The sequence below is a fragment of the Pristiophorus japonicus genome, chromosome 17 (genome assembly GCF_044704955.1).
Source record: "Pristiophorus japonicus isolate sPriJap1 chromosome 17, sPriJap1.hap1, whole genome shotgun sequence".
In the NCBI taxonomy this organism is placed as follows: domain Eukaryota; kingdom Metazoa; phylum Chordata; class Chondrichthyes; family Pristiophoridae; genus Pristiophorus; species Pristiophorus japonicus.
Genome location: NC_091993.1, coordinates 116,732,265 through 116,747,543, shown reverse-complemented (window position 1 = coordinate 116,747,543; position 15,279 = coordinate 116,732,265). Strand labels below are relative to the sequence as shown.

Sequence of the window (15,279 nt, the reverse complement as noted above, 5' to 3'; positions counted from 1 at the left end):
CTAACTGCAAAACTTTTTTTTTTAATATAAATCGGAACATATTTTTCTACGGCATTTATTAACTTCAATTTCAATTAATTTTAATTATGTGAGGTGTGTTTTTTATTTTTTATTACGTGATTAATGTATTTGTTCTTTTTTCTCATTAATAGCAATGAGAACACGTAGCTATGGAGTTCTCATTGCTATTAATGAGAAAGCTGTGGAATACTGTACCTGATTGGTTGAACAGTCACACGTGACTGCACGTTCTGCGTGGGAACCTGGAGGACGGGAGAGCATTTTGCAGCACGGGAAGAGAAGGCCTTCTCACCGGAATCGCAGGCTCCTCCGGGGCTACCAGGTAAATTCATAAAAATGTTTCAGGTGGAGGCGTTTGTCTGAAAGAAGCCTCTGTCCGGGATTTCATGTGTGAAAATTTCCAGTGAAGGGCTGCAAGCCAAAAGGACTCAAAATTGTCTACCTCCTCTCACGTAATGCATAAACTGCAGTCATCGTCTTACCAGGTTCACCCTAGTTTGCAGAAAATCACAGATGCTTAAGAATCTAAATTGACTTCAACCATTGACCAAAGTTGGCGCTCTGATAAACATCAGTTCTTACGAAGAAAGGTTGGAAGGGGTTGTCTTATGAAGAAAAGTTGAACAGGTTCATTGGAGTTTAGAAGAATGAGAGGTGATCTTATTGAAACGTATAAGATTCTGAGGGGGCTGGACAGGGTAGATGTAGTGAGGATGTTTCCCCTCGTGGGGAATATAGAACTAGGGGGCATAGTTTCAGAATAAGGGGTCGCCCATTTAAAAAGGAAGATGAGGAGGAATTTCTTCTCTGAGGGTTGTAAATCTATGGAATTCTCTGCCCCAGAGAGCTGTGCAGACTGGGTTATTGAATATATTTAAGGTGGAGATAAGACAGATTTTTGAACGTTAATGAGTCAAGGGTTATGGGGAGCATTAAGGGGAGTGGCGTTGAGCCCAAGATCAGATCAGCCACGATCATATTGAATTGCAAGCTCGAGGGGTCAAATGGCCTACTCCTGCTCCTATTTCTTATGTTTCCACACTGCCCCAACTCATCCATGTGCCTTGACTCTGTTGCACAGCGATTACCACCCTATGCTCTTTATCACTGCCCTGATTTACTATATTGCCAGTTCCTACCTACCTCTTGCGTTCTGCTTGCTCAACTACCTCATTTGGTCCACAGCAATCTTCCTCTCTTTCTCCATGCAAATGCTCCCAACTACCTCAGAAAAAAGGAGTGATTCTTTCTTCCCCCACTGAGAAACTAAGAGTGACTAGATGTGGACATGGACAGAATAGGGATCTGAGATTCGACCCTGAAATGATGCCGAAGTGCAGGTTAAAGTGAGAAGCGGCATCTCATAGTTCTGCATGTTTCAGTGGGGACAGAAAGTTGTGAAGATTTAGACTGATCTTTCCAATCACTCATGATGATGTCAATGGAGAGAAGAAAACACACAAGGGGCTGTCACTGACGTAGCACGAGAGTAGCCTGTAAATCTCTCACAAGATGCCCAGAGGGCCCTCCAACCACAGCAGCCCTCACCACAACTCAAGCAGCGGGGAGTGTTTGCTAGTGCTGTTGGGGAGGAGTTAAACTAATATGGCAGGGGGATGGGAACCAATGCAGGGAGACAGAGGGAGACAAAAAGGAGGCAAAAGCAAAAGACAGAAAGGAGATGAGGAAAAGTGGAGGGCAGAGAAACCCAAGGCAAAGAACAAAAAGGGCCATTGTACAGCAAAATTCTAAAAGGACAAAGGGTGTTAAAAAAACAAGCCTGAAGGCTTTGTGTCTTAATGCAAGGAGTATCCGCAATAAGGTGGATGAATTAACTGTGCAAATAGATGTTAACAAATATGATGTGATTGGGATTACGGAGACGTGGCTCCAGGATGATCAGGGCTGGGAACTCAACATCCAGGGGTATTCAACATTCAGGAAGGATAGAATGAAAGCAAAAGGAGGTGGGGTAGCATTGCTGGTTAAAGAGGAGATTAATGCAATAGTTAGGAAAGACATTAGCTTGGATGATGTGGAATCTATATGGGTAGAGCTGCAGAACACCAAAGGGCAAAAAACGTTAGTGGGAGTTGTGTACAGACCTCCAAACAGTAGTAGTGATGTTGGAGAGGGCATCAAACAGGAAATTAGGGGTGCATGCAATAAAGGTGCAGCAGTTATAATGGGTGACTTTAATATGCACATAGATTGGGCGAGCCAAACTGGAAGCAATACGGTGGAGGAGGATTCCTGGAGTGCTTAAGGGATGGTTTTCGAGACCAATATGTCGAGGAACCAACTAGGGGCGAGGCCATCTTAGACTGGGTGTTGTGTAATGAGAGAGGATTAATTAGCAATCTCTTGGGGAAGAGTGACCATAATATGGTGGAATTCTGCATTAGGATGGAGAATGAAACAGTTAATTCAGAGACCATGGTCCAGAACTTAAAGAAGGGTAACTTTGAAGGTATGAGGCGTGAATTGGCTGGGATAGATTGGCGAATGATACTTAAGGGGTTGACTGTGGATGGGCAATGGCAGACATTTAGAGACCGCATGAATGAATTACAACAATTGTACATTCCTGTCTGGCGTAAAAATAAAAAAGGGAAGGTGGCTCAACCGTGGCTATCTAGGAAAATCAGGGATAGTATTAAAGCCAAGGAAGTGGCATACAAATTGGCCAGAAACAGCAGCGAACCCGGGGACTGGGAGAAATTTAGAACTCAGCAGAGGAGGACAAAGGGTTTGATTAGGGCAGGGAAAATGGAGTACGAGAAGAAGCTTGCAGGGAACATTAAGGCGGATTGCAAAAGTTTCTATAGGTATGTAAAGAGAAAAAGGTTAGTAAAGACAAACGTAGGTCCCCTGCAGTCAGAATCAGGGGAAGTCATAACGGGGAACAAAGAAATGGCAGACCAATTGAACAAGTACTTTGGTTCAGTATTCACTAAGGAGGACACAAACAACCTTCCGGATATAAAAGTGGTCAGAGGGTCTAGTAAGGAGGAGGAACTGAGGGAAATCTTTATTAGTCGGGAAATTGTGTTGGGGAAATTGATGGGATTGAAGGCCGATAAATCCCCAGGACCTGATGGACTGCATCCCAGAGTACTTAAGGAGGTGGTCTTGGAAATAGCAGATGCATTGACAGTCATTTTCCAACATTCCATTGACTCTGGATCAGTTCCTATCGAGTGGAGGGTAGCCAATGTAACCCCACTTTTTAAAAAAGGAGGGAGAGAGAAAACAGGGAATGATAGACCGGTCAGCCTGACCTCAGTAGTGGATAAAATGATGGAATCAATTATTAAGGATGTCATAGCAGCGCATTTGGAAAATGGTGACATGATAGGTCCAAGTCAGCATGGATTTGTGAAAGGGAAATCATGCTTGACAAATCTTCTGGAATTTTTTGAGGATGCTTCCAGTAAAGTGGACAAAGGAGAACCAGTTGATGTGGTATATTTGGACTTTCAGAAGGCTTTCGACAAGGTCCCACACAAGAGATTAATGTGCAAAGTTAAAGCACATGGGATTGGGGGTAGTGTGCTGACGTGGATTGAGAACTGGTTGTCAGACAGGAAGCAAAGAGTAGGAGTAAACAGGTATTTTTCAGAATGGCAGGCAGTGACTAGTGGGGTACCGCAAGGTTCTGTGCTGGGACCCCAGCTGTTTACATTGTACACTAATGATTTGGATGAGGGGATTAAATGTAGTATCTCCAAATTTGCGGATGACACTAAGTTGGGTGGCAGTGTGAGCTGCGAGGAGGATGCTATGAGGCTGCAGAGTGACTTGGATAGGTTAGGTGAGTGGGCAAATGCATGGCAGATGAAGTATAATGTGGATAAATGTGAGGTTATCCACTTTGGTGGTAAAAACAGAGAGACAGACTATTATCTGAATGGTGACAGATTAGGAAAAGGGAAGGTGCAACGAGACCTGGGTGTCATGGTACATCAGTCATTGAAGGTTGGCATGCAGGTACAGCAGGCGGTTAAGAAAGCAAATGGCATGTTGGCCTTCATAGCGAGGGGATTTGAGTACAGGGGCAGGGAGGTGTTGCTACAGTTGTACAGGGCCTTGGTGAGGCCACACCTGGAGTATTTGTACAGTTTTGGTCTCCTAACTTGAGGAAGGACATTCTTGCTATTGAGGGAGTGCAGCGAAGATTCACCAGACTGATTCCCGGAATGGTGGGACTGACCTATCAAGAAAGACTGGATCAACTGGGCTTGTATTCACTGGAGTTCAGAAGAATGAGAGGGGACCTCATAGAAACGTTTAAAATTCTGACGGGTTTAGACAGGTTAGATGCAGGAAGAATGTTCTCAATGTTGGGGAAGTCTAGAACCAGGGGTCACAGTCTGAGGATAAGGGGTAAGCCATTTAGGACCGAGATGAGGAGAAACTTCTTCACCCAGAAAGTGGTGAACCTGTGGAATTCTCTACCACAGAAAGTAGTTGAGGCCAATTCACTAAATATATTCAAAAGGGAGTTAGATGAAGTCCTTACTACTCGGGGGATCAAGGGGTATGGCGAGAAAGCAGGAAGCGGGTACTGAAGTTTCATGTTCAGCCATGAACTCATTGAATGGCAGTGCAGGCTAGAAGGGCTGAATGGCCTGCTCCTGCACCTATTTTCTATGTTTCTATGTTTCTATGAAACAGAGTGGGATGAAGAGCACAGGAAAAAATAGACAAAATGTCGAGGAGCAAAAAAAATTCTCCTTCGTCTCATTTTTACAAACTACCCCCCCACCCCTACCTCCGGCCTTTTTTCTCTCTTTTCCATGGCAGCTGGTGATGATTCTGCCATTCACACCCCATCTAGGCTCATCTTTTGTTTCTTAACTTGTGCCATTACCATCTCATTTTTGCCCATCGACCCTTTTGTCTCTTAAATCTCTCCTGCATTCCACCCTATTACAGACCTTCCCTTTTGTTCTTTCCTCTCCATTCCCTTTCAGTGCCCAGCACTTCCATAAGAACATAAGAAATAGGAGCAGGAGTAGGCCATACAGCCCCTCGAGCCTGCTCCGCCATTCAATAAGATCATGGCTGATCTGATCATGGACGCAGTTCCACTTCCCCGCCCGCTCCCCATAACCCCCTTATCGTTTAAGAAACTGTCTATTTCTGCCTTAAATTTATTCAATGTCCCAGCATCCACAGCTCTGAGGCAGCGAATTCCACAGATTTACAACCCTCAGAAGAAATTTCTCCTCATTGTGGTTTTAAATGGGCGACCCCTTATTCTAAGATCATGCCTTCTAGTTCTAGTCTCCCCCTTCAGTGGAAACATCCTCTCTGCAAGTCCCCTTATAATCTTATATGGTTCGATAAGATCACCTCTCATTCTTCTCAGTTCCAATGAGCAGAGGTCCAACCTAATCAACCTTTCCTCATAAGTCAATCTCCTCTCATCCCCGGAATCAACATAGTGAACCTTCTCTAAACTGCCTCCAAGGCAAGTATATCCTTTCGTAAATATGGAAACCAAAACGGCACGCAGTATTCCAGGTGTGGCCTCACCAATACCCTGTACAACTGTAGCAAGACTTCCCTGCTCTTATACTCCATCCCCTTTGCAATAAAGGCCAAGATTTCATTGGCCTTCGTGATCACTCGCTGTACCTGCATACTATCCTTTTGTGTTTCATGCACAAGTACCCCCAGGTCCCGCTGTACTGCGGCACTTTGTAATCTTTCTCCATTTAAATAATAACTTGCTCTTTGATTTTTTTCTGCCAAAGTGCAAGACCTCGCATTTTCCAACACTATACTCCATCTGTCTATGTCCTTTTGCAGATTGTGTGTGTCCTCCTCACACATTGCTTTTCCTCCCATCTTTGTATTGTTAGCAAATTTGGCTACATTACACTCAGTCCCTTCTTCCAAGTCATTAATATAGATTGTAAATAGTTGGGGTCCCAGCACTGATCCCTGCGGCATCCCACTAGTTATTGGTTGCCACCAGAGAATGAATCATTTATCCCGACTCTCTGTTAGTTAGCCAATCCTCTATCCATGCTAATATATTACCATGGATATTAAGAATCTGTTACATCTCAAACTTTTCAAGTGATGAAGGGTCATAGACCTGAAATGTTAACTGTTTCTCTCCATAGATGCTGCCTGACCTGCTGAGATTTCCAGCATTTTCTGTTTTTTTTAAATTTCAGATTCCAGCATCCGCAGTATTTTGCTTTTGCCTCATTAGTATCCCTTGAATACAAATGCACACCTATCCATTTGTGCACAAGCAGTACAGTTATGCTGGGACTTTTATCTGCCATTGGGACAGCTTCTTAAAGCGTCAATAATGGGTTCAGGCCTTCAACCATCAGTTGGCCATGATGGAAGTCAAGTCTGATAAAGATGCCCTCCAATCAGAGCAGCCCTCACCACAACTCCAGCAGCGATGAAGCAGAGCGGGGTGAAGAGCAGGAAAAAAAATAGACAAATGCCTAGGAGCAAAAAAAAGTAATGGAGGGAGAGAAAATAAAATTAGTTTAAGAGTGATTATAAAAGTGGGACAGGGAAAAGGGCAGTATAAATAGGTTAAAGCTTTTCATACACATACATTAGATCATTATATTGAAGAAGAATTACATGTATAGCAATTACACACACTCTAGACTAACCAGATTGCTCTGCCAAAAGATAAATCACTATCAGCCACAGCTGAAGGTAAATGTTTGAGCTACCAGTGCTACAAGTAAGACACTCAGTGAATCCCTGTTAAAAATCAACAACGAAAGATTGGAAAATTCTGAATCCACGCCTTATATTTTTTTTCTAAAAGTGGGTGAGTACCCAATTTCTGGTAAAGAGTGTCTTCCTGAATGAGGTCATTGAATAAACCGGTAATGGAAAAGGTGGTAGCTGATATTCAACTCAATCTCAGATCATTCCAATGAGAGCAGAGGCCAACATAAATTTGACAGTAAAACTGGAATTTTCATCTTTAAGCTTCCACACTGCAGTGTTAAGCACTGAAGTTTCAAAGGAGAAGGAACGGTAGGGATCAATACTATGAATGCCAAGTACTTACCCTTAGATGTGGACACAGGGTTTTTTTTGTGAACACTGATCCCATTAATACGGCTTTTCCGCAAAGCCTTGTATTCATCACAAGCAGAATGAACACACGAGGGTTTGAGGCCAAAGGGACCCACCTTACAGCCTATTATCTACCAATAGCCTCAGTGAGATTAGTCTTTTCTCAGATCCATTATGGATGGGCTTTATTCCCTTCCACCAGCTGGGTTTTTCCTCCTTGGGGGAGCCAATCCAATCATTTAAATTTAAACTAAGATGGTCAACAAAAAAAGTACCAGGAACACATCTAAGGATACGTACTTACTATTCATAGTACTGAGGCTCGAGCCCCTTCTCCTTTCACAAGGAATCCATATCCTGCCAGAATTTGAAGAAAAGTATGCCATTTACAATCTAGATGGGGAATTAACTTCACACTACTTATTTTTAAAAAAATTTAAGAGTTTATCTTAAAGGTTTAGTGGATAAAAGGGGTCGATATAAATACGGACTAGAAAGTCTCCGGTTCACTCCTGGTATGTGAGAAGTTAGTTAATTTCATCTGGGAAAGTCGTTGGACACTCATTAATTCCAATACCCCTGAGCTAGGGGAGCTAAAATCAGACAGGGCTCCTGCTTTAGATGGCTAGCCAGTAAATCCCTGCTTAAAGGGCATACAGGTATGAATGTCAAGCGAGGGCAGGATCAGGCTTGGCCACGATACACTCACTGTCTAGGCACACAAATCAAAAGAAGAAGCCATTCTGTCATCATACAGGTGACTGGAGAACTACGCCCTGTTTTGTTCCCCTCACATGGTGGCCGATATCGTGGCCTTGGAAAGGGTTCAGAGGGCAGCTACAAGAGTGATTCCTAGTGTAAAGAACTTTAGTTATTCAGACAGGCGTAAAGAGCCCACTCTATTTACGTCATAGCAGCACAGATTTAGAGGCAACCAAGATAAAGGAAGTGCTGCATTGTGTGCCTAATATTATTTCAGCTCGACAGATTAGGAAGGACATGGGGACATGCATTTAAACTATGCAAAAGTAGAATACACTAGATGTTAGGCGGTGCTTCTTTTCCCCAGAGGGTAGTGAGCCTCTGGAAGGCGTTGCCAGCTTGTGCGGTCTTTCTGCAATGCCTTCGAGGGGGAGCTGTCCTGGTTCTTGGCTGAGGCAGAGATTACGTCACATAGAAGACCCCCAAAACCAAAAGATTACATGGTTGGCTGGGGGGGGGGGGGGGGGGGGGGGGGGGCGGCGGGGGAGGGGAGGGTTAGGCGTTTAGTGGGGCAGCAGGTGACTAGTCATGATGTTCCAGGCATCATGTGGCTTGATGGACCAGCGTGTCTTTCCCTGCCCATCATTTCCATATATTCATACATCATTTGGCCACTTGGAACGGTACCACAGGGTGTCTGTGCGACCATCCTCTAGCAGGTATCAGCATCTTTGCTTAGACCTTTTGTCCTGTGTTCTCCCAAAGAAAAACTTTGGTTCATCAGTAAAATTACTACCGCCTGAAAGAACCTGTGAACGGGTGCTTTGTATTACTGATGGGAATTGTAAGATACGAGCGCGCGCACAAACCAAATTAGTTTGCTTGTTGTGGTCAGGCATGTCAGAAACTCCAGAAAAACACAGCAGCACATGAGAAACTCTTCAGATCAACTTCAACGCCCAAGTACTTCAAATGTTTAGAGCAGGCCTAAACAGGCAACACAGAAACAAAAATACTTGTACAGCTTGCAGCAATTCTGAATCACCAATCCAACTGAGAGTTTTGTATTAAATGCTAAACTAACAGTCACACTTTTTTTTTTGCACCAGCACAACTGCAAATATTTGGAATGTTTCTCTTCCCCTTAACTTCTTGTTTTTCCCTCCTCCCTTTCTTTCAGAATCAGTCCCCATTCCATAATAAAAATACTGGTAGGCAACTTGTTCCAACACCTTTAGCACTCTGCTCAGTCATATATGTACACATGTCCCCGGCCAAAGACCACCCCAAGTGGAGGAAGAGCATCCGGGAGGGCGCTGAGCATCTCGAGTCTCGTCGCCGAGAGCATACAGAAATCACAAGCGCAGGCAGCGGAAGGAGCGTGCGGCAAACCAGACTCCCCACCCACCCTTTCCTCCAACCACTGTCTGTCCCGCCTGTGACAGAGACTGTAATTCCCATATTGGACCGTTCAGGTCACCTGAGAACTTACTAAGAGTGGAAGCAAGTCTTCATCGATTTCAAGGGACTGCCTAGGAGGATGATGATGATGGATATGTACAATATGTATATTCAAGACAGAGAACCATAGATTTTTGGATATTAAGGGATATTGGGATAGGGCAAGAAAGTGGAGTTGAGGTAGAAGATCAGACATGATCTTATTGAATGGCGGAGCAGGTTCGAGGGGCCAAGCAGCCTACTCCTGCTTCTTGTTCTTTTGTTCTTATAACTAGGGCTGAAGAGATGTGAAGGAAAACCAAGTGGAGATTTAACAGGGTGAACGCAAGTTCCTGTCAAGCCGTGGCGCACGACGGTTTGACCAATCAAAACACAGAAAAGCTGACCGCGATCTGGACATGATTAATGAACTCGCTTATCCGAGTGGGAGTCAGTATTGTTTGAATCCCATTTAAATATATTACAAAAGGTTTCAGGAGTGCTAACGAGAAGCAGCGGGTTCTTTGTGACCAATAGTCACGAATGCAGGTTTTGATGCGTCATGCGAGCTACACTGCGTGCATACCGCGTGCATATCTAGCGTGTCCACACTGAGATCGTACGCCGTGAGGTTCATGCTCTCGAAGACGTCCTTCAGCGTCTGTCCTTTTCCGTTTTCCACGTGAACAATTTCGTCTGGGTACTTCTTCATTGAACGCTTGATGAAGCGAAGCAGGTGTTTCTGATTCATGCAGGATGATGCATGAATGTGGGTATCAACCTGTTGGTGAAGGGAAAAGGTTTAAAAAAAAACATACCAAACAGCAGAAATCCTCATGAATTCACAAATAAATTTGCTTGGCTGCTTAGAGCAGGCAGAGTGAACGGGAGTCTGGCATATGCTAATTTTAACTACAAAACCGGAAAGTTTTGAGTTAATAAAACACACTACTTTATTTACTGGTAAGTGGAGAATATTGTGACAGGCAGATGAGAAGACCGATTTTGAACTCATTTGCTCAGCTTTCGGATGAGACGTTAAACCAAGGCCCCGTCTGCGCTCTCAAATGGACGTAAAATTCCCATAACATTATGCTGAAGAGGAGTAGGGAGTTATCCCCGGTGTCCTGGCCAATATTTATCCCTCATTCGACATAACAAAAAGCAGATTATCTGGTCATTATCAGATTGCTGTTTTGGGGAGCTTGCTGTGTGCAAATTGGCTGCCGCGTTTCCCACATTACAACAGTGACTACACTCCAAAAGTACCTCATTGACTGTAAACACTTTGGGACGTCCAGTGGTTGTGAAAGGCGCTATCGAAATTAAAGTCTGTCTTTCTTTGCAATCCACGTACTTGGCTCAAGCGTTTCACATGGCAGGGACAAGGTATAAATCATGAAATAAAATGCATCTGAGTTTTCATTAGTCTGAAATTGTGTTATGTTCCCCCGCCCCAGGAGCTCATCATGTTAAATTGGTACAGTACAAATACTCGTTTTTTCCTGCAATGTAGGGAAAACAGTTTTATTGCTTTTATGTTCGGAACTCATACATCTACCAAGATTCAGTCATCCATCAGCTGGCATTGTGCCTTCCTTCATTACAACAGTGACTATAATTCAAAAAAGATTAGCTGTAAAGCGTTTGGGGCGTCCAGCGCTCGTGAAAGATGCTATATAAAATGCAATTCTTTTTTCCCCCCCCCCATGGACGGTGGCATTCGGTTAGTCAACATACTTAAAACTGGTGGACTGAAAGAAGGCAGTGTAAACATGAGTACTAAAAATAAAAAGGAGGTGGGGAAAAAGAAGCAGGCAATACAGAAAAAGTTAATTAAATATAACTGGGTGGCACCGTGGATTAGTGCAATGTATTGTTAACCCCTGGGTAGGCCGATGGGATCATTAGCTCCTTCCTGATCGCTTTAATGATCGGATGTGAAACGAGGCGGGACAGCTTCAATTCAGCTTCCTGAGAGTGCGGGCTTGCAGTACAAAACTAACCCTAATTAAGCAACTAGTTGGTAATATCAAATCAAGAGAAATTTAAAAATGTCTCACTGATCCAACAGGTGGCGCTCTTGTAGCTGGGGCTGAGGCACATTGTTAGGTAGAGAGAACGTATCAATTCGGAGCAGGAGTAGGCCATTCGGCCCCTTGAGCCTGCTCTGTCATTCAATAAGACATGGCTGATACTCTACTTCAACTCTGCTTGCCTGCACTATCCCCATATCTTTTAATATTCAAAAATCTATCGATCTCTGTCTTGAGCACACTTCAATGACTGATCATCTACAGTCCTCTGAGGTAGAGAATTACAAAGATTCACCACCCTCAGTGAAGAAATTTCTCCTCATCTCAGTCCTAAATGGCTGACCCCTTATTCTGAGACTGTGACCCCTGGTTCTAGACTCCCCAGCCAGGGGAAACATCTTCCCTGCATCTACCCTGTCAAGCCCTGTACGAATTTTGTATGTTTCAATGAGATCATCTTCTAACCGCGAGAGAATATAGGCCTAGTCTACTTAATCTCTCCTCATAGGACATTTCCACCCCCCTGCCACCCCAGGAATCAATCTGGTGAACCTTCACTGCACTCCCTCTATGGCAAGTATATCCTTCTTTAGGTAAGGAGACCAAAACTGTACACAATACTCCTGGTACGGTCTCACCACGCCCTATATAATTGCAGTAAGACATCTTTACCGTTATACTCAAATACTCTTGTAATAAAGGCCAGCATACCATTTGCTTTCTTAATTGCATGTTAACTTTGTGAGTCATGTACAAGGACACCCAGGTCTCTTTGAACACCAACATTTCCCAACCTCTCACTATTTAAAAAATACTCTGCTTTTCTATTTTTCCTACCAAAGTGGATAGTTTCACATTTCTCCACATTATATTCTTGCCCACTCACTTAGACTGTCTATATCCCCTTAAAGTCTCTTTGCATCCTCCTCACAACTTACATTCCCACCTAGCTTTGTATCATCAGAAAACTTGGATATATTACATTTGGTCCACTCATCCAAATCATTGATATAGACTGTAAATAGCCTGGGCCCAAGCACCGATCCTTGTGGTGCCCCACTAGTTACAACCTGTCAATCCGAAAATGACTCGTTTATTTCTACTCTCTGTTTTCTGTCCGAAAACCAATCCTCAATCCATGCTAGTATATTACCACCAATCCCGTGAGCCCTAAGTTTGTTTATCAATCTCGTGTGGCCCCTTATCAAATGCTTTCTGAAAATCCAAATATACACCACATCCACCGGTTCCCCCTTATCTATTCTGCTAGTTACAAAATGATAGACTTGCTGTGGAGGTTGTTCAGAGAAGGTTCACTCGGTTGATCCTGGGGGTGAATGGGTTGACTCATGAGGAAAGGTTGAGTAGGTTGGGCCTCTACTCATTGGAATTCAGAAGAATGAGAGGTAATCTTATAGAAACATATAAGATTATGAGGGGGTTTGACAGGGTGGATGCAGAGAGGATGTTTCCACCGGTGGGGGAGACTAGATAGAACTAGAGGGCATGATCTTAGGATAAGGGGCTGCCCATTTAGAACTGAGATGAGAAGAAATTTCTTCTGAGGGTTGTGAATCTGTGGAATTCGCTGCCTCAGAGAGTTGTGGAAGCTGGGACATTAAATAAAGTTAAGACAGAAATAGACAGTTTCCTAAACGATAAGGGGTTATGGGGAGCGGGCAGGGAAGTGGAGCTGAGTCCATGATCAGATCAGCCATGATCTTATTGAATGGCGGAGCAGGTCCAAGGGGCCTTATGGCCTAATCCTACTCCAATTTCTTATGTTCCTATGTAACCTTAAAAAACTAAGATTTGTCAAACAGGATTTCCGTTTCATAAATCCGCATTGATTCTGCCCAATCCTATTATTATTTTCTAAGTGCCCCGTTATCACGTCCTAAATAATATATTCTAGTATTTTCCCGACTACTGATGTCAGGCTAGCTGGTCTGTAGTTCCCCATTTTATCTCTCCCTCCTTTCTTAAATAGAGAGGTTACATTTGCCACTTTCCAATTCACGGGAACCTTTCTAGAATCTATGGAATTTTGGAAGATGACAACCAATGCATCTACTATCTCTATACCACCTCTTTCAAAACCCTAGGATGTAGGCCATCATATCCAGGGGATTTATCAGCTTTCAGTACCATTAATTTATCCAGTACAGGTACTATTGTTTTATTAATACTAATTTCTTTTAGTTCCTCATTGTCGTTATACTCTTGGTTGTCCACTATTTCTGGGAGGTTTTTTTTCATATTCTTCCATGATGTCAGACACACAGTATTTGTTTAAATATTCTGCCATTTCCTTATTCCCCATTGTAATATAGCGAGAGTTATAATCTGCATTTAGCCAGGCTACCCCGATCTAGGAGGATTTCATGCTGCCACTGGGTGTCTGAAATGAAAATTTGTAACATTTCCCAATACATCCATAAGTACACAAGATATTCGGAACACTGAGCTATATGTTGATCCCATTTCCACACCACTTAAGATGTACGGTAGCATAGTGGCTATGTTACTGGACTAGTAATTCAGAGACTAATTTTCCTAGAGACACGAGTTCAAATCCCACCATGGCAGCTGGGGGAATTTAAATTCAGTAAAGTAAATAAATCTAGAGCAGTAATGGTGACCATAAAACTACCCGATTGTCACAAAAACCCATTTGGTTTAGGGAAGGAAATCTGCCGTCCTTACCTGGTTTGGCTTATATGCGACTCCAGACCCACAGCAATGTGACTTACTTTTAACTGCCCTCTGAATTGGTGGCTCACCACCACCTTGTCATGGGCCTTGCCAGCGACACTCACATCCCATGAACAAATAATTAAAAAAAACTGATGCTACACATGTTTTTGAGATGGGATAAGGACAGCCTAGTGATGGTGCCTTTAACTTCTTGAGCATTTTCCCTATCTGTATGGGGTTTATATTTATTAAGCAGTGCTGAAATTCATTTATTTTTCTTAATAGTCTACTCCTGATATTTCAATCACCTTTAGCACTAAAACATTGACTTATTCAATAATTTGAATGATGTAAATAATATAGCAAAGTGGAAATTAGTGCTTAAAAAAAAACCTGAATTTTTAGAAAATTTGAATGAAGCAACTTTGAATTACAAGTAGATAGTATTGGGCTCGATATTGTTTAGCTCATTCACGAATGAGGGATGTTAGTCCAACCATCATTTGCTGGAAGTACTTTTAGCAACAGTTCGCTCATTCAAATTGCACTGGTGCCAATTATATCCAAACGCCTCTTGTGAAACATCCTCGCAAGCAACAGGCTTCAGTAAATATCGTTCTGAAAAGCTTTTTAATTTGTACTTATGACAACAACTTTTCCATACAGAAATAATCTTCCAGGTACCCTGCTTTCAGCACGTGACAAGCACTGGAAATTTATCGGGACCACTAGACTTGGCTCAATTATTTTCCACTAATCCACCACCTCTTATTATGCACTGTAAAGATAAGATGCATCCCCCGATGGTGGCAATAAAAGATACCGAAGAGGGAGTGAGATATTTTGGGGGCGGGGGGGGGCGGGGTGGCAGTGAGTAAAAGATACGAAGATGAATGAGTAAAAGCTAAGTTTTCAGTTTCCCTACTTTGCGAATATTGTAGAAGTCTCGATGTGGTACTTTCTTCTGAGCAGCCAGTTCCTTCATTTCATTGAGTAAGACATGCATCTGGAACTTGGAACTCAGGTACTGTAGACGTCGATAGCAAAAGGATTTCCTGTGGGCAGGGGGCAAACGGAAAATAGTTCTGATAACTGTTCTTCTTACCTCAGATAATCTACAATTTCTATTAAAGTAATGTATCTGAAATAAATGGTTTCCATTGACAGTCAATTTAAAAAAAAATATAAGCTTGTACTTTAGGGATAAGGTCTCACAACCACATGGAAAACAAACAGTTACACTAACTGAACATTTGACATTTGTTTTACCAGCAAAGCAACAAAAACTACATTTTATTTCTGTATTTCATAG

The 15,279-nt window shown here is 42.9% G+C and overlaps 1 protein-coding gene across 5 annotated transcripts in view; it reads right to left on the bottom strand.

Moving 5' to 3' along the window:
• LOC139228013 (AMP deaminase 2-like) overlaps positions 1 to 15,279 on the bottom strand; it is a 183,545-nt gene that overhangs the window by 44,567 nt on the left and 123,699 nt on the right. For all 5 annotated transcript variants that reach the window (XM_070859164.1, XM_070859163.1, XM_070859161.1 and 2 more), the window contains 2 exons: positions 14,893 to 15,022; positions 9,821 to 10,015 (listed from right to left, as the gene is read on the bottom strand). In XM_070859164.1, the coding sequence (XP_070715265.1) occupies positions 9,821 to 10,015; positions 14,893 to 15,022 (325 nt within the window). The remainder of the gene's footprint in view (positions 1 to 9,820; positions 10,016 to 14,892; positions 15,023 to 15,279) is intronic.